This window comes from Onychostruthus taczanowskii, unplaced genomic scaffold (assembly GCF_017590055.1).
Source record: "Onychostruthus taczanowskii isolate IOZ18803 unplaced genomic scaffold, ASM1759005v1 scaffold13, whole genome shotgun sequence".
NCBI lineage: Eukaryota > Metazoa > Chordata > Aves > Passeriformes > Passeridae > Onychostruthus > Onychostruthus taczanowskii.
In genome coordinates, this window is record NW_024498462.1 from 7213368 (window position 1) to 7232798 (window position 19431).

Here is a 19431-nt window from a genome sequence, read left to right on the forward strand (position 1 = left end):
TCCTGAGAAGTTAAGAATTGCTTAGAAAAGTGGTTATTCCTACAAAGAATTTTGAGCCTTTGGACTAGCTTCTGGTGAGTTCGGTGATTTCAAAGCTTCAGATATGTTAGCCTGATTTACACAGATGAGATAGTTCCTGCTTCTGCTTCTGCAGTGCAAGAAATTATACAAACCAATTTACTGCCTGATTTCATGTTGTAATGAAGGAAAACAATATTTAGCAGGTTTATTTCCTTTCAGTCTGTTACCGAAGCTGCAGGAAATACAGCTCTCTGTGTGTGTGTGTGTGTTTTCTTTTTTCAAATGTGTCTCTCTAATGAGAGCTACTTATTGGAGAAGGCATTCACTTTCCTCTCCGTGGCTGTAGTCTGTGGGAGAGCTCCTAACAAAGTTCTTTGTTAGTGTTTGTAAGACTGGAGATGAGGTTTAATTGAGGGATTTGTGCTGAATGTTCTTTCGCTTTGAGTCTTAGTGCTGCAATGCTTGACGTTTTCCTTTCAACTGCTGCTGGATCAGTGAAGGCAGTGAGAACAGGGTCTGACGGGGGTCCAGGAGCTTTCATTAGTACTGAAGCTGTTGTCACGAGAGGATTTAAAGCATTGAGAAACCTGTATTTGAAAGAAGTCAATATTACCCAAATTAAGAATTGTTTTGGAGAACAAATACTTACTGAGTTGCAGCTTCCCCCCAACAAAGTATTAGGAAAAAAAGTTCCAAAATTCCCAATTTCATCCAAATGTACATTTTTTTAAGCTTTATTCTGCAGTATAGTGGCTTGCCCTTAAAAAAAAAAAAGCAACCAAAACCCAAGCAGAAAACCCCACCCTAAATAAAAAACCAAAATACTTTTAAATAAAATGAGCAAGAGATAATGAGACATGGCATGCAGATATCTAAACTAGCAACCCTTTGCTTAACCCCTCATGTGAAATTCTTTCTAAACAAACCTTGGATGCTGTAGATCAGCCTGTTCTGTGAAAGCAATAAGCCACCTCATAAAAAGGCCAATTTATATTGCTGTTTGTGCAGACAATTTGTTCAGATCAATTGATTCCATGTGAAAAGCGTTTGTCTGTTAATGTAGTACTAAGATACAAGATCCAATTTCAGCAAGAGTGCTATCTTCTATTTACATATATATATATGTATATACTTACATATAATATATAATGTATTTACATATTTTATATATAATGTATTTATACTTGAGAGAGTGAGAAGGATGGAGCTGCAGCCACACAGGTCACAGCAGTCTGTACGAAGACTAGAGTTCAGTGAGACCAAAACTGCAGTAAGTATGCACAATTTGTCTTCAAAAAGCAACTACACATTAGGATTTTATTAGCATGACTTAAACCCAAATCTAGCTATTCCTAATCAAGTGAGCCTACACAGGAGCTAACCTGTTTTAGTAAGTTTATTGAGGACATGCAAGTAGCAAAATAATATAAAAGCAGCATTTTTAACAGTTTTGAAATTTAGAGAAAAGAAAATTATTCTATACCTGCCAAAATGTGGATTTAATATAGGATTTCTGAAGAGTGAAGTCCAGGTAAGACTGCTGAGGCCAAATGGCCCTAAGGTTGAAGGACTAAAAGCTGGGGACATGGACGGCACAGCCAATGTTGAAAGAGGCATTGACCTCCATGTGTGATCTAGGAGGGGAGAATGACCCAGTGGAACATCCAAAAAGAGACCAAGTGGGTGAGTTAAGGAGATTCCCGGAACAGTCCCCAGAATTTCATTTTTTTCACGTTTCCTCCACTTTGCTCTTCTGTTTTGGAACCAGACCTTCAATAAGAAATTATAAAGGCATTAGCTGAACTTACTCTGCAGTTTGTCTTACCAGCTATTACAGCATGTATTGATATGGATGAAAAAATAATTACTGTTTAACCAAACCCCACTTCCTTAACATAAAAGATCTTTTCATAAAGGCCTTAGTGGGTTTATTACAAAATAAATCACTTTTCAATATTGTAAATTTGACTAGTCTCTGACTGAAGAGTCACAAATGTTTTAAAACCATTGTCATTTATTAACCTATCACCTGAAACGCAAGAGCAATTACTAAAAATGATCATCACTCTTCCTTTCATAACCTATTTACTGAAAGTTAAATTTCAACAAAGCCATTCAAGAGGTGGCAATTATAATACAGTGCAAAAATTGTTTTCCAGAAGTTTTAAATAGCATCTGCAGTATTTAAAAACCAGGTTTTGAGGGACTCAGATTGCTTTACCTCAGCCATGCCCTATGACCATTTCCAGCAGTGTAACTTACCTTCAGGTGCTTGAATGTCATGAAGTGTGTGTGGGAGAAAAGCCCTGCACACACCCAGTGCTGATCCCCAGCCTTGCTGTCCCGAGCCTGATGCTGTTTCTCTCTATCAATTGACAGAGACACAATTGACTCTTTCAAAGCCCTTGTCCTGGGGTTCTCAGGATCCACCTGAAGCAGTACTGTGCTGGTCCTTCCATTGCATGCAGTGTATTTACACTGGAAAGCTGCTGTTCTCCTGCAGAGGGATTTGCACCCTCAGATTTAGTGTGTAGCACAGAACTGTCTCGCTCACAGGCAGTCGGCAGAGGGAGGGGCACTCAGCAGAAAATCAGAACATCAAGATTTTGAAGTTGGTACTTGAAATTCTTGAGTGGCAAGACTCATTATTTGGTTTTTCCTCTAGGAACCATCAGCTTTCAATAGTCAGATGTTTTACAAGGGATATTTGAACCTGTGAAATGCCAGGCAGCTATGCCTGCATGGCAGTGAGGACGAGATACTCCATCAGTGTTAGTCCAAGACAGGGGTCTGGTAAGGAAAACTAAATTACTGGGATCACATTAATTTAAATCCCTGTTAACCAGGAATCTCAAATATTTGTAAGTGGAGCTTACCTAAGATCTCCCAGGAGAAGACCACCAACTCAAAAGTTTAGTGTTGTCTATGAAAAATATCCAGCTGAAAAGGCAATAATTGTCTCACACTGAGATATGCAGATACAGCCTTTCCTAAAAAGGATAGATGCTGCAAGGGTGTTCAGTTCTTACTAAATCTTAGCACTGTTCTTCAATCTGTTCTTCATAAAGAAGCCTAACACAAAATTAAATGTCTGCTTTTCTGTTTTCTCCGTCCTAAAGCAAATCCATTTGATCACTCAGACATGCACTTTGACAAAATATATTTTTTTTAATGTTACAGGTAATTTTGGGCTTAACTCCGAAATTTAATTGTCTCTCAGATTTTGTATTTCTCAAACTGGAAGGAAATAGCAGCACAGATATCTAATAATTACTGTTAGAAAAAAGCTGGCTTTCCATTCCTTGTTGGTACAAACCCATCAGTTCAAGTGGCAACAGGAGTAGACCAATGCCTCATACCTTAGACTGACATGACAAACAGCTTTCAAAATTAACTGCACACTTTATAGTCATTAACATTCAGATAAGTCATCTTGAAATATTTGTTAAGCAGTTTTCCTTTGCTTCCAATAAAAGCCTTAACTTGCCTTTATTCTATTTTCAGACACTTCTGAAGTGACAAACTAACCATAACAGAAACTGCTATACCAGTCTTAAGATTTTTATGACTGTAATATCAATGGCAAAATACTCTAGAAAAAAGTATTACTTAATACTCAAGAATGAGTTTTAAACCATCAAGTTTTGAATTGCATGCTAAATATTGCCCAGATTATATTTGCAATTAGTAGCATCATGCATGTCTGACAAGAGATTCAGGTCTTTTATAAAGGAAAATGTGAGCATGTAAAATTTGATTGCTTTCTTGCTGAAATTTTCTGTAAAAATGTATCCTATTTAATTGATGTAATACCTAATGATGCTAGAAAGATACATAGATGTGCATAACTGTATCATGTTTCTGCTGTAAGTGAATAAGAGGATCATAATGAGAAAATATGACAAGGATTTCTTGATCAGTTATATCTGTAAGCCAGTGTTTTAAAACTGATGCAGTTTATGGCAATGAAATACCCATGAAACTTTTTACCCCTCACATTAAACAAGATAAAAGATTCCTTTAACTTCTTCTTATTTTCTTCCCATCCTAACAATGTGAATAATGAGAAACATGAATGGCAACAACAGATGCAAATGCTATTGAAGAGCAATCCCAACATGGGTCCAGGTTGTGAAAAGGTTTTGCAGACTCTCTGACTACCTCTTTCCCAAGGTAAGGAATCTTATTGGGAAGGAATTCTCCCTTATTCTATAAAAGTAAATAAGGGGGGTGTTGGATGAAGGAGAACTCTTTGAAATGATGATGGACTGAGCATATATTCATGCCAGGTTTTTTTCTTATTTGTTCATTTTTATGTGAGACTCAAAAGGCCAGAGGAGTAACAATGCAGTGGCTGGTACCCATTTCAGCTGGTTTCTCCCCAGACAAGCAAACCTCCATTTGTAAAGCACACTGAGGTCAAGAAATGGTCTGACTGCATTGGGTAAGATTAATTTCTTGAGTTTACATGTGACTAAGTAAAGAGATGCCACTTTCCATGTCAAGTGATTTATCCAGGTACCATGGGAGAGGGTTGGAAGTCTTCATTTCACACAGGATGCCTTACAGAGCAACTATGAGCATGGACAAACTATTTGGTAATTATGGTGGTTTAAGTTCAGTACATCACTGTCATTCCTACCCATCCCCTTCCATCCAGGCTGAGCCCAGTTTTCCACGGGGTGGGAGCTGGGGCTTGGCTCTGTGCACTGCAGGCTCACACTGAACAGCTGTGCTGACTCTGTGCCCCATGCTCAGGACACTTGTGTTAAGACCTAACAGTTTAAGGAGGCAAAGATGTACCAGGAACAGCTCTTTGCTGTTCCTTCCATCCCCTGGGGATGCATCAGCTCTTGTTAATTTTCTTGTTAATTCCTTTTTGGCTCCATCAAACAAATGTTTTGGTTTTGTTTGGTTTTTTTTCCTAGATGAGTCATTAGGAGATGAGTTCCTCTTTGCCATGGACCATTGCACCATTCCTTCACAGGCTCTACAGAGTATGTACCCCACAAAGGGAATTTGATAGTAACAGTTAAAGTAACAACTTTTCACCCATGTCTTTTTCATTGTTGGATGCCATGTGCAATTGTCAGAGACTGGGGGATGTCAGTGACTGGAGGTTTTAGTCATTGTTGGTGTTAGGAAGAGTGGAGGATACATAATTTCCCTCAAGTCCACAAAAGAGAGCTAAAAAGCTCATCTAGGTGTTCTTTGAGTCAATTATACAGTACCATTCATACTTCTAATGCCTTTTTTGAAGATGGTGCCTATTAAAATAAAAAGCTAAAAAAGTTACAGTTTTACAGACTGTAAGTGTGGTGTGAACCATCACAGATCCAGAGACTGGAGTAATGACATAGTATTCAAAGAAGGATCTGGCATTAACAGTATCAAAGCTATGCAGCAGTAAGCAGGACTGTCACATTGAGCAGCTGCACCAGTTCTCAGTCTTTCACAAGTAGGCACATACCCAGAGTTGTGCTGGAACAGTCAATATCTGATCTACAGCACAAGCCAAATTTAGTACAATTGTCATTTGCAGCTTATAAATACTTGAAAGTCTTCACACCTTTTGAAACAACTTTTTTATTTGTTTATATTTTTTTTTAGGTTATAATTTCTGTATAAAAAGGGGATTTCTAGGTTATCAAGAGATGAATCTAAAAAAAGGATTTTTAAGGGATATTATTAAGGAAGAGTTCATAGAGTCAGAAAAAGTTACTAAGAGTCGTTTGCAGTTTAAGCAAACTGCAGCCTACAAGGAATTAGTGTCTGTCTAAGTGTGCTGAAGTTCTACAGGCATTGCTGCAATCACAGCCCAGCTGGACATAAAATTCTCTGGGACAGGACCTGTCAGGATTCTCTGACTGTCATATATGAATGTCAAATTCATATTTCATTTGTTTTATCCGGTCATTAAGAAGCGTTTTTAGTTTTATTGAGCTAAGTTAGACCAAGAGAAGGAAGCTAACTCTGCAGCCTCAGTAAATAACTTCGAATACCCCACAGAACCCCTCATTTTCTGTAAACAGCCTAATTTATCCTTTTTTATTCCTGCCTTTCGACCCATGAAGGCGGCAGCACAAGCGGGAGTGAAGCGCAGCATGGGAATGTCGCCGAGCCGCCGCTTCCCCGCCGCGGAGGTAACGCGCCGCTTGCTCCGTCCCTTCAGCACCACCCGCCGCGGACAGGACGCGGCACCGCCGCTCTTCCCCTCCCGCCCGGCTGAACCCGAGCGAAAACGCTCCGTGTTCAACCCTCTCTTGTCCCTCGTCCCCTCCGGCACTCACCTGCACCCGGGCTTCCGTCAGGTCAAGGCGCAGGGCCAGCTCCTCTCTGCGGGAAGAGCGCTCAGTTAGAGCCGGAGCTCGCCCGCCGCCCGGCCCGGCCGCGCCCGCCCCTCCCGCCGCTACCTGGTGAACACGTCGGGGTAGTGCGACTTGCAGAAGGCGCGCTCCAGCTCCTCCAGCTGGAAGGTGCTGAACGTGGTGCGGTACCGCCGCTGCTTCCTCTTCACCGGACCCGCCGCCTCGGGGCCGGGCGGGCGCTCCTCGCGCTCCTCCGCCTGCGGCTCCCCCGCGGGGCTGCGCGCTCGGCCGGGCCGCGGCGTCTCCGCGCGTTCCGCGCCTGCGGGAGACAACCGCGGAGTTACTGGGGCGGCCGGCCGTGGAGCGACCCCGCCGCCCCTCAGCGGGCCACCTGTCACCGCGCCGCCCTCCCCGCCGCCCCTCACCGTGCCGGCCCGCGGCGGGGCCCCGGCCCAGGATGCTGTCGATGAAGTAGGAGGTGAGGAGGTGCAGGGCCGGCGGGGCGGCGGAGGCCGCGCTCTGCATGGCTGCGGGCAGGGCCCCGCGCCGCGCCGCGTTTTATGTGCGCGGGCAGCGCCCGGCTGCGCGCCCCGGCATTAGCATTTCATTAGCGCGCGGCGTCAAGGCCGGGGGTGGGACGCGCCGTGCCCCGCTCCCCGCGCAGCGCCGGGCCGCCTCCCCCGGGCGGGCACGGAGGCGTTCACCGCCCGTTCCCCACGGCCCTTCACCGCCCTGGGGCCGTGCCGCCCGCTCCCTCCGCTCCCGCAGCCCGGCGGGAACTTTTGGAAGCCTCGTTCGGGGGCGCGGGGCGGAAGCGGGGAAGTTGTGCCGGTGCCCGGCTCCTCGAGAGCTGCGGATGGGTCCCTCTGAGGGCTGAGGGACCCGGCTGAGACCCAGGAGTGAGGGAGAAGAGTCGCTGGTGTTTACCTTTATTGCTCTTCATGACTTTACACTTGTTGAATTCAGCTTTTTAAGGCTGACCTTGCAAAGTACCGTGTGCCAGCAGGTGAAGGGAAAGTGCACAAACCCATGCAAGACGGAGTCCTTTTTCCTGGAGATCTCTTAATTCCACTCCTGCTGTAATTATGTTGTCGGTGCAGTTACAGCAATGGTTCCTCAACAGGAGGCCTGGAAACGATTTCCTGTACAGGGAGACTTCCAGCAGTTCGGTGATCTTACTGTGGTGTACTGATAGAGACTGTCATAAATGAGATGACAAAATGACTTGAGCCTGAGATCTTGATTTTGGGGGATGAGAATGAGATACTACTTTCTAGAGAGTCTTGCAGAGAGTGCAGCAGAAAAGGGCTAAGAACCCCCAAACCCCAAAACTAGTGGCTGAAAGCTGAAGCCAGAAAAATTTAGATTAGAAATGAGGCAAAATTTAAAAATCTCTGTGTTTATATCTAAGTTTTGAAACAAGAGTGGTTTTGTGTTCTGTGTCTTCATATCAAGTTTACATTATTACAAGTTTACATATTAGTTTGTATTCCAGCTGAAGACATAGAGGCTGTCAGTGCAGAAATGCTTCCTGACTCTGTGTCCTGTCAAAAATCTTTTGGTTACTCCTGGCATTGCAGCCCACAGGCATTTTTTTTCCCAGTTTTTCCTTCTCTCCTCCTACCTTACTGGGGCTGTGTGACTGCTTTAGTGGTTCTATCTTTGTACTGACAGAACTCCTTGCTGGCTCTCTGTTCTGCTGCAGGGCTCTTCTTTGACTCAGACCTTGACTTCATTCCTTTCACTACCATTTGGTTTGGCCTGGAGCAATACCTTTGTGAACCTATTCCTGTGGCATCCTCTATGAGAAGGTTTGGGGCCGCACCTTGTGATGCTAACTCTTGAAAAAGTAAGGTGCTTGTATGAAAGATGACTCTGGTAACATTTACAGAAAGTGGGTTTTTCTAACATGGTGTTTATTTGACATTTTCTATTTATTGCCCTATTTAAATCCTGATCCTACATTCTAAAGCTCAGTCTGCCACATTCAACCTTAATTGTGTTCAAAGGCCTAGGGACTCATTTGTGTTGGGAAAAACAATGATTCTGTGCATCCTATGGACCAAATGCTGTCAACTCCAGGACACAAGATTTGAGTGATCTAATTTCCTCTGACTAAAGAAACTGTCAGAACTTCATAAGGAATATCCTGGATGTTACAGTTGCACATTTGTCTATGGTCAAAGAGAAGCCCCTGCATCTTGGAGAGCACACCCAGGAATTCCAGTGGGATCTCCCAAGAGCCAGAAGGGACTAATGACTAATTTTTGTTACTTCTGTCTTTCATACAAACCAAATCCATGAACAACAGCAGACAAAACTTCTGTGAGGAGCTGCAGGGGTGGCTTCTGTGAGAACCTTTCCCCACATTCGACAGGCCAGTGCCAGCTGGCTCCAGGATGGACCCACTGCTGGCCAAAGCTGAGTTCATCAGCAATGCTGGAAGCACCTCTGGGACAACAGAATTAAGAAGAGGAAAAAACCTGCACAACAGCAGCTGCAACCAGAGGGAGGAGTGAGAATATGAGAAGAACAGCTTTGCAGACACCCAGGTCAGTGAAGAAGAAGGGCAGGAGGTTCTTCAGGTGCCAGAGCAGAAATTCCCCTGCAGCCTGTGGTGCAAAGCTGTGGTGAGGCAGCTGTGCCCCTGGAGCCTGTGGGTGTCCATGGTGGAGCAGAGATCCACCTGCAGTCCAGGGAGAACCCCTGCAGCAGTGGATGTAGCCAAAGGAGTTTATGAACCTATGGGAGCCAGTGCAGGAGCAGGTTTGCTGGCAGAATTTGTGACCCCATGGGGACCCACTGAGGAACAGTCTGTTCCTGGAGGACTGCAGCCTGTGGTGGAAGGGACCCATATTGGAGAAGAGCCAGGACAGCTGACCCACCTGAGCAAAGGGGTATCCCAGAGCATATGAGGTCTGCTCAGCAATAAAGGCTAAGGGAAAAGGCTGTAGGACATTTATTATTATGAAATTTGTCTTCTAGAACAGCTGCCTGCATGGGCTGAAGCCCTACTTCCCAAAAAGTAGCTGGACATTATCTGCTAATGGGAAATAGAGAATAAATCTTTTGTCTTCTTTTGCTTCTGTGCCTGGCCTATGCTTTTGCATTATTAAACTGTCCTTATTTTAATCTGTTATTATTTTCATCCTTTTTTCTTCCCTCCCTGTCAAAGAGGGGAGACAGCAGCTTGGTAGGCAACTTGGTTTAGCCAAAGCCAAGCCACAATATATTTGTATTTTTCAGATATTCTCAGGCAGCCCACGTTTACACTGCTGACTGATGCTTGAGTTGTTATTTTGGGTTTGTATTGTGTCTTGTTGTGAGCTGAGCAACCTATGTCATAGTTGCTGCATAATGCCATTGAAAATGCCTAAAAAGAATGTGATTTAAATGCTTTTTCATTACTTTGTGTTTAACCAACCTTGTTGCTACTGCTTTCTTGGTTTTCTTTGGCTCCCATACAAAGTGAAATGTGACAGATGAATAATAAAGTTGACCTTGTCCATGGAGTGTTTGAAAGATGAAGGGAAGAATATGCATCTGTTTGTGCATGACAGCAGAGCTCCAACTGCATAAGGGGCACTGGTGTTTGCTGTGCTTGAAATGTCTCTTGGCAGTTTGATAATGTATTTCAGCATTCTTATACTGCCTTAAATATATATGTTAATGAAGTTTAATATTTAGGCTTAGAAAATAATCCTTTCCATATCTACATTAAAAAAAAGTTTTGAGATGAAATATGTGATGAGGTTAACAGGAAAAATTTCTTGAGCATGGCCAAGGAGTTGATTTGATAGCTTGGCATGGATCTTTATTGGCTTGAAGGAGGAAAATAGCTACTAACTTGAGAATTAAGTGCAAAACTTGGGTAAAGCAGAAGTGATTCTGATGACAGCTCTGCATTGACTGTGGCTGATGTCCTAGGAAGCAGATGAAAAATGCTGAGAACCTTTAATACCAGTATACCTCTTTGGATTGTTCATATTCTTATTAACAGAACTGTTTTCTCATTCTGTTTCTGTTTTACACAGAGGCCTGAAGATCTGCATGAACTTGAAGATCAGCACCTCTCTTTCATTTTATGGGATTAGATCTAGATTGTGTGTGGCAATCAAGTAAATACTGGGGAAATGCAAGACTGAATGTTGTGGTACAGCCTTAGCTGGTTTCTCTCAAGCCAATTGATACTTATTATATCAGCTGCACCAGAGTGCAGTAACTCTTTTGTAATGGAACCACAGTAAGCTGGTTTCCCATTTCAGTTAATAACTTGTGAAAATAATGTAAGTGCTTTTTGCTGATTAGGCATACGTGACTGCTCGGAAAAGAATGTGTGTGCAGTACGTGGCAATTCAGCTTTCCTTTCTGTGCTGCATATTCAAAAGCACAATAAAATATTAGTTGAAAGAAGAATAAGATAAGAATTGGAATGTTGCTGACTGTGGAGAAGGCACTGTGTTGAGATGGCAGACCCTGCTGTCACTGTGCTCACTCTGACCAACCCGCCTGGAGCAGCTGTCCCTCTCTTGTGTCCCCATCCAAATCTCTTGGCAGTCTCACTTTCAGATCTCTTCCTTCCCCCTCTCTGACCTTTGATTTTATGCAGACAAATAAACTGAGAGCCTCAGTCTTCCCTTTGTGCAGCTGGTTGTTGGAGGAGATAGATTATTCTTGAAAGGCTGGCATGTAAGGGGGTCCTGTTGAAGTGACATGAAAGTGTTGCAAGATACCTGGAACGACCTAAACACCCTGCAGTGAGTGTCCTCTCAGCAACTGCTGTAGTGCACTATTTCTCAAACCCTTTGGTGAAGAGCTCCTTGGTGCACAGGTACCTCTAGCAGTGCTGTAATGATAAATTAATATTTACTGGATCTGCTAAAGCCACCCCTTTGGGGTCACAATTAAATGAGGCTCTCGTCTCTTCTATAAGGTCAAAAAAGAGTATGTTTTAACATCTCAAAGTTTCTAGACTTTGCATTTATGGAGCAAAACACTGGTAGCACCTAGGATCCCAGAAGACCAAGAATAAGTAAAAAGGATGCAATATTTGCATATATTTGCAATATATGCAAATATAATTTGTTTTTTCTTAGAAAGTGCTAGATAATAGACTAAAAATACATTTTTAATCTCTGTTTAAGGGTTGATATTTTACTGTTTCTGAGGGGTGTCTGTCCTCTATCATGTTTACATATTCCTAGGGTGAAAATTACTTTTTTTTTCAAATTACTTTTTTTAGGGGCTGACTATGAATGTTGGACTAGACTTGGAGGACCACATTACTTCTTCCTTTGCTGGCCCTTGACAACAAATCACTACTTCTATGTGCATCATTTATTCATATGTGAAATTGGAATGGTCACACACTCATTGCTATTAAATTATCTCTGGGAAAGCTGGGTCTGTTTAGAATAATATTTAGAATAAACACAGCTGATGTTTACCCATTCACAATAGTAAAATGTGTTATACCCATAAAAAACACGCTACAGACGTTCCCTTTTTAAGCCCTAAATATGATCTTGTGTTAGTTTCAAAATGACCACTGGAAAATTTTTCTGATTACTTTTTTTCTATATTGCCATGATTATTTTAGAAACAAATCTTTACCAGGTGTGTTCTTCAGTATTGTTTGAGGTCCTCTGGTGTTCATTTATGCAGATACGGAGCTATCCAGTTCTTCCCAATAATAATTCCAACTCACTTTATGGACAGGGACTGAAGTCAGGAAACTTCAAAGAGTTGTGAGCTGTCCAGTAATGTGCAGGAGAGGTTCTGCTACAATCTCTGTGTTATCTGTGTCTCAATCTTCTGCAAATATAGTAAGTAATTGTTGTTTCATCCTAGTATTTATAAAAATTTTGCTACTGCCCTTATGGATATTTGAGGCATCGGGAGGTAGAATAGTGAAGGAAATTTGGACAGTTCTCTATATAAAAGTGGTTATCCATCTTCAGCCTTATTGACTGAACTATCCAATTTTCCCTTTAATATACCCTCTTTAGTACACTAGAAATTTTATAGGAGGCATAATTGTAGAAATCCACAGCATCTGTATCTGTTCCTATAACAAAAGTGTAAGTGAAGTAGTCAGTCAATATATGATAGTCTGTAGAGATACAGTTCTTTTAATGTATCCATGTGCTCATAGCCATTCAGTAATACTCTGGATGTTAGTACAAAACAAATGTGACTGTAGTGAGGTTCCTTCCCTGTTTTTTTAGGTTGCTTTACTTAATCACTTTGTCTTTTTAAACATCAGAAAGCCCTGTGTTTGGTAATGGAGTGATTTGGAAACTCCTTGTGTGGATTTATTGAAGTACAGAGTCTGACTTGGCTTGCAGGATTGTAGCACAGGTTTCTGACCACAGGAGTTCTGCTGCTCATTCATGACTGAAAGTACAATGCGAATCAGACCTTCCTGTACTGCGAGCTTTTCCCTCTTTTTTTTTTTTTCTTTTTTTTTTTTTTTTTTTTTTTTTTTTTTTTTTTTTAATGTGTGCTGCAGAAAAGGAGGTTCAGGGTTTTTTTTTGGGAGCTGTTTTCTGGTAGTGTTTTAATGAGAAGTCACAGTGTGCTGCCATTAGTAGCAGTATGTGCTGTCAGAAGGGAATATTTTCCTCGTCTCTCCCTTCTCCTGCATGTATATCTGATATGCTAGGAAAGGCTTATCAATTTCTTCCAAATATCCTAATCACATAGCTTTGATGAGCCTGGAGGCTTCTTCCCATCAGGATTGCCTTGATTTTACCCTCCTGTGGCATCAGCCTGTGTCTCTCTTCTTCAGACGAAATCTGCAGCATTGGCTGTCTTTGAAGAGAGCAATGCAGCAGTGTGAATGTGAGGTAACATTCTCAAAGAAGAAACCTGTTCCTGTTCTTTTTCTGAGCACCGATGTGCTGTACAAAACCACTCTCAACTCCTAGGCTGACTTGGGTCACACTTTATGACTGCACCGAGCACTTTACCTTTTCTTTGGCAGAGCTTAAGGAAGGTGAACTCTGCGCTCCCTCTTGTGGCACATGTAGAAATGTGAAGGAAGTTTGGGGAAAAACTGCCCGCCACAGTGCGGGAAGTTGAATGTGTTGGTTTTACTTAGCATCTTGTGACAGAATAAAGTGAGATTTCTGATGTTATCCGAAGTGGTGTGAAAGTAAAAGGTTTTCTTAGGTCAAAACACAGACCTGAAGCAAATAGCTTTCTCAAGCAAGGCTAAATGTTGGATTTTATCATAGCTTTCCAATAGTCAGGGAATGCAGAATGGTGAAATACAGTTAGGTATATGCTCTCTTGATTGATTTTTACATGAAAGAATAGCTTAGGAATATTTACCTCACACTAGATAAATTTTTACATCACTTCCTGCAGATCTTTCTGCCATTTGGTGTGTCTTCCCCTTTCTATTACTTCTTTGGTGTATTTGGTGTATTTTTCCCTTTCCCTTACTTCTTCTTAGGTTTGTGATCCAATAGCAGAAAATGCATTCATTTTGTGATCCATTAGCCTGCCTGGTCCTAGATTTTACAAAATGTTTACATAAGATGTGCAAAGATACTGATCCCATGGGTAGAAATTATGTGCACTCTAGAGATGAGAAAAGGAATAGCAACAGAGAACCCCAGATTACTGCAGGTTTCTCTACCTCTGTCAAGATGCTGCATTTTCTTGGGCTCCATAATGCCACTTGTGATAATGTGTTTTTCTGGAAATATTTATACCCTCAGGGAAGAATTTTTTTAAACTTTATAGTGAAGCATTTTGCAAAGTCATCTGCAGGGTGAGGAGCCTGGTTTTGAAGGGGTCTTCACTATTTTTTCATGTTTAGCTTCATGTCTTTGCCATGGGCTGCAGTGTTACTGCACACACACACGTGGGAGTGCCCAGAGCTCCAGGACCCCCAGGTACCCTGCAGTTGTGAACTGGTGCAAAGTCTGATCTTGAAGTTACTGAGAGGCAAGTGAGGAATATCAGAGAAGTGAGTAATTATGTAGTTGTTAAAGATGTAACTGGTGTTACACAGTTACAGGAAAAGAGAAGCAGATCTAGCTCAATTATGCAGAACTAACGCCACAGAACGACTGTGGTTTTGGCCCAATAATAGTTTTAAGGAATGATGGTATCACTGCCTAAACAGGCTAATAATATTCTGCAGGTTATATCATGACTTCCCTTCTCTGTTGACCATAATTGTGCCCATTAAATGTGTGCAGCCTCCACTATCATCCAATGTCACCAATAGTCTCGTGGACAGTAAGAGCCATTGCTGTTGGTTAGATTTAGTGGGATTTTGAGAAGGTGGGATAGAGTTAATTTTCTTTACAGGAGTTGGCCCATGGTTTGGGTTTGTGCTGGATGCAGTGCTGGTAACTCAGAGATGTTTTTGTTACTGCTGAGCAGGGTTTACCCTGAGCCGAGCCCTTCCCTGCCCCTCAGCCCAGCCCAGCAGCGAGAGGCTGGGGGAGCACAAGGAGCTGGGAGGGGACACAGCCAGGACAGCCGAGCCCAGCTGAGCCCAGGGAGGCCCCAGAGCACAGGGCTCATGCTCAGCTCAGAAATCTGGGGGACAAGGAGGAAGGGGGGCATTCGGGGTGATGGTGTGTGTCTTCCCAAGTCACTGTATATGTAATGCAGCCCTGCTGTCCTGGGGATGCTGAGAACCTGCAGGCCTTGGCAAAGTGGGAAATGAGCTCCTTGTTTTGATTTGCTTGTGTGTACAGCTTTTGCTTTCATATGAAATATGGTATTCCCAAATTTACTTTCTCTTTTACACATTCCACTGGGTGGCTGTGGTGCTTAGTTGCTGTCTGGGGTTAAACCACAATAGTGGTGAAAAATTTTAACATTAATGAAAGATTATGTTTTTGATGTGGCTCACTTGGCAGTTCCAAGCAAAACTGCTTTACATTTCTCTTTGCTGCAAGTTAAAGAGTTTGAGTTTGCCTCAGAATGCTTATGTAGATATTTGTAGTTTTACTGCTGGGTAGAGGAAAAACCATGCAAAGAAATCAATAATTACCTTATGTGGATTAGAAACCCTAAAGTACTCTAAGCAATGCAAGCATTGAATGAGCCACTGGGACTTATTTTCAGGGAGTATGAGCTGTTGTAAATGGGGAACACCCTGAAGTATCTTGATTTTAAAAGTCACTTAGGAACATCATCCAGAGCATGTTAAAGTGGGTAGGTGTCTCATATATTTCCAAGGTGCAGCTGTCACGAAGCTGGGGATTTGCAGAGATACAGAAATAAATATTTCAGTGGTGTGAAGTTTTGCTTAATGATGGGACACGTTTCAAAACATGCATGAGATCTTCTGGAGTATTCATTGCCCAGGTAACCTCCTTAAACCCTTTCATTGTATGAGCAGTAGAAGATGGACACTTAAGTAAAGAACTGGATTACCTACAGAAGTGGATGAAAGCTCTCACAGAGAATTGGAGCAACAAAACACAATAAAAGATGTTCTACTTAATTAAAAAAAAGTCAGTGAACCAGATTGAATTTAAATAGTTTCTGTGAAAAATTGATCTTGTGGGTGTTAGAGGTGTGAGCTGCTGTTTGCCTTTGTGGTGCAGTTGTTCCAGCTGCTATCAGCTTTGGAATGTGCTAACTACAATTTGAAGTCTAAGGGACAAATCTGTTTATTTATTTTCGTCCTTAAATGCCTCACTGATGCTATCCCCAGGCATTTACACCTCAGGCAGAAGTAGCCAAATGATTAAAAGAGTGGCCTGTAGAGCCCTGAGGTTAAAATAAATAACTGGTTTCATGGGCTCCTGTTTCAATACTTTCTGTCTTTGAGCTGTTCAGGAAACACCTTTGTCCACTGGTCTCAGTACCTGTAAATAATCTATCTTTTTTTCCTTTTTAAAATGAAAACCTGAGCTTCGGATGGGATCATGTGAGTCTAGTAACTGGATCTTTAAAACAGACCCATGAAATAGTGCAGCACTTGTGGTGAGTTATGGGAGTGCTGACAGTGCTATAAACAAGGTCTCTGCCATAATTCTTGCTGCCCATTTCCTGGTGAACACGGACATGTGCTGCTCTCCTTCCTAGGATGGAGGCGAGGGTGTTACAATTATTGAGAAATGGAGCAGAGATTTATTTTTACATTAATCTGCTATATAAATATCTTTTATACTGTTCAGCTGATTCACAGTCCTCATTAATGGATTAAACTGGCTAGTTTGTCTCTTTATCATGTTGATAGACCTGTTAAATGAAACCCTGAGAAATCAGACAGTTCAGTCCTGTGGCCAATGGCAGCTTTTCACAGTAAAGATTTCTGCCTGGGTTGTACGTGCCAAATGTTCAGGCAGCTCATGCTTATCAGCATCCATTATACTTTTTGTTGACTTGGACCATTAATAACCTGTCAGATTAGGTAATTAGGCTGTCTCGAGTAGCCAGGGAAAATTGTTTTTCCTAACTGATGGTATGGGTTGTGCAGTTGTGCAGATAAGCACTTGGTCAAACGGCAGTTCAGGCAATTTTTAACTGGCCTTGCTGATGAATGCAAAAGTAGTGCTGAAACATGAGGGTCAGATAACAGAGGGACAGACACAAAATAAAATTAAGTGCCACTTTTAAAAATTCCAAGTAAGACACTGCTTACTGTTCTGGTTCTGAAAATCTGCATGTAGGAGTAACTATGTTAATTTCAATGCTGTGGTGGTTTAACAAGCATTGTTCCCTTATTCTGAATTAAAACTCATCCCAGACTTGGTGGAATTAGAGGGATTCTCTCAAGAAGGTGTCATTTTACCCCTGTAATAAAGCTGGCTGCTGTTGGTACCCTGTTCTGAGATTCTCTTTCTTCAGTGACCTTTTTTCTTTGTCACTGATGGAGTCTGTTGTGCCCAGGAAATGCTTCAGCAGTTAGTAGGTGCAGGAAAGGTCTGTTTATTCTGTTGAAGTTGGGATCCCAGCTCTTGGATGAAGGACATTTACCTATTTCTAGAAGCAACCTTCATTGTGAAAAGCCTGACTGTTTTGGCAACATCCATCAAATAAGTTTAGTAATGTGAAGACTTTCTGCTGGAATACACAAAAAAATTAATTTTCCTGAAAAGCCATTTGGGTTTTCCATGATCAAGGGCTTATGTTCTCGAAGCTTGCTCTATTTGGGCCAACTTATAAGATGGCTGCAAGAGTAATAGAGGCAACTTTATTCTGTAAGATGAGTGAATACATGCACAGAAGGTGTTTGAAGAGGGAATTTAATATACTCATTCCTGTGACTTGGAATGACATCTGGGAGGGAAGCAAACCAGCACAAAAACAGTGGTTGTTCAGACCTGCTTGTAGTGCTGCTGACAGATTGCCACAGTGTCCTGAGATAGTGGCTCAGCTGCCCTGTTGTGTCGACTCTCAGGGACAGGGAGAAAACGAGTTGTGCTTGCGTGAAGGAGACGGATGGATGAAGTGGCAGAGGGCTGGAACAACCTCCTCTCTTGTACATCCGCAGTGAACATCTTGGAAGACACAACTTGTTCTGGCTGACACCACCCTCTGCGTGCTCATCTTGCAGCCCAGCTGGGTGGAGTGGATCTGCACCCTGGCTGCCTCTGTTGAGCCTGTTCCTCCAGTCCAGATGCCTGACAGAGACTCATAGCTGTCTGCCATCCTTTGCCACTGAGATTATGTGGCATAAACTTAATCACCTCAAAGTAAAAATACTTCCTGACAGCCAGCCCTGCCCAGGTTATATAGTAGAGGAGACTGAAAGCTCCTTCCTCCAGGGAGAGGTCACTGAAAATGGTGTGTTTTCCTTGTTCCCTGATGCTTCCTGAGTAGATATGCAGAGAACAGCAACCAGGCCAGGATAGGGCTGGTCCTTGCCTTGCAGAAATAGTGTAGGAACCCTAAGAAGAGCTAAGTGTTCCCTGCTTGAGTGCTGGCACATGCCTCAGTGTCCAGAGAATTATATGTTATTGCATGTTTTTGAAGTGCCTGATGGGATAATGAAGATTTCTAAATGTCACTGAAGAAATTTTGGTGACCTTCTGGCTGATAAAAATAGAAGTTTTAAAATGGCCTCATTTTGATTTACTGTCTGAGATTCATTGGTGTGGGCTTCAGTGCAGCATTAGGTATGTAGAGTGAGTTCAAAGGTAGGAGACAGTTGATGTGTGGACAACAATCCATTAGAAGCCAGCTTTATCCAGCACTGAGATGGTTTAAACCATGGTTGGTTTATGGAAGTGAATGGATTGGGTCTATTGAGCTTTCAAAACTGGATGAAAATCCCCTTGCTTTGAAGTTCAGTGATTTGACTTAGACTCCAGCAGTTCTCCTCTTTTATCTTCAGGATGGACTTTTCAGTGTGGTTTTTCCTTAACACAGCTACAGGATTTGAGCATCTGGCTCATTCATACAGACCCTGCACTCCAGCTTCTTTTGCCTTCTCTCTTTTCCCCTTGTGGAAGGAGTCCCTGCCCATCTCTGAGATCCCTTCTGACCCAAGCCATTCTGTGATTATTTGAGTCCCACGGTGGCTTTCCCATGACCTGTGCCCACGCTGTTCGCTGGTGATGGGGAGCTAGGAGAGCCCGAGCCCTGCCCGCTGCCTTAGAGGGTTCGGTGGTGCGGTGTCCCTGTGGCGGTGTCCCTGTCGCTGTGTCCCGGCTGGTGGCCGCGGTGTCCTGGCCGCGGTGTCCTGTCGCGGTGTCCTGGTGGCCGTGTCCCTGTCGCGGTGTCCTGTCGCGGTGTCCTGGTGGCCGTGTCCCTGTCGCGGTGTCCCTGTCGCTGTGTCCCTGTCGCGGTGTCCCTGTCGCGGTGTCCGGCCGCGGTGTCCCTGCCGCGGTGTTCCTGTCGCTGTGACCCTGTCGCGGTGTTCTGTGGCGATGTCCTGGTGGCCGTGTCCCTGTCGCGGTGTCCCTGTCGCGGGGTCCTGTCGCGGTGTCCCGGTGGCAGTGTCCCTGCCGTGGTGTCCCTGTCGCGGTGTCCCTGTCGCGGTGTCCCTCTCGGTGTCCCGGTGGCGCTGGCACCGCGCGGTGTCGCCGGAGGCCGCTGCGAGCGCCGGAGCCGCGCGGTCGCTGCTGCCAGCCCTGCTCCATGGAGCCACCGCGGATCCCCAGCTTTTGCTGCTCCCCCT

At 43.4% G+C, this 19431-nt stretch overlaps 1 protein-coding gene across 1 annotated transcript; it reads right to left on the minus strand.

Moving 5' to 3' along the window:
- Window positions 1–382: 382 nt before the first annotated feature.
- Window positions 383–17960, minus strand: LOC121331910 (retinal homeobox protein Rx1-like). Its single transcript, XM_041396742.1, has 5 exons — window positions 17781–17960; window positions 6435–6910; window positions 6312–6357; window positions 1505–1791; window positions 383–608 (listed from the first exon to the last, which is right to left on the minus strand). The coding sequence occupies exons 1-5, from the start codon at window positions 17958–17960 to the stop codon at window positions 383–385; spliced, it is 1215 nt and encodes a 404-aa protein (XP_041252676.1).
- Between the last annotated feature and the right edge of the window lie 1471 nt (window positions 17961–19431).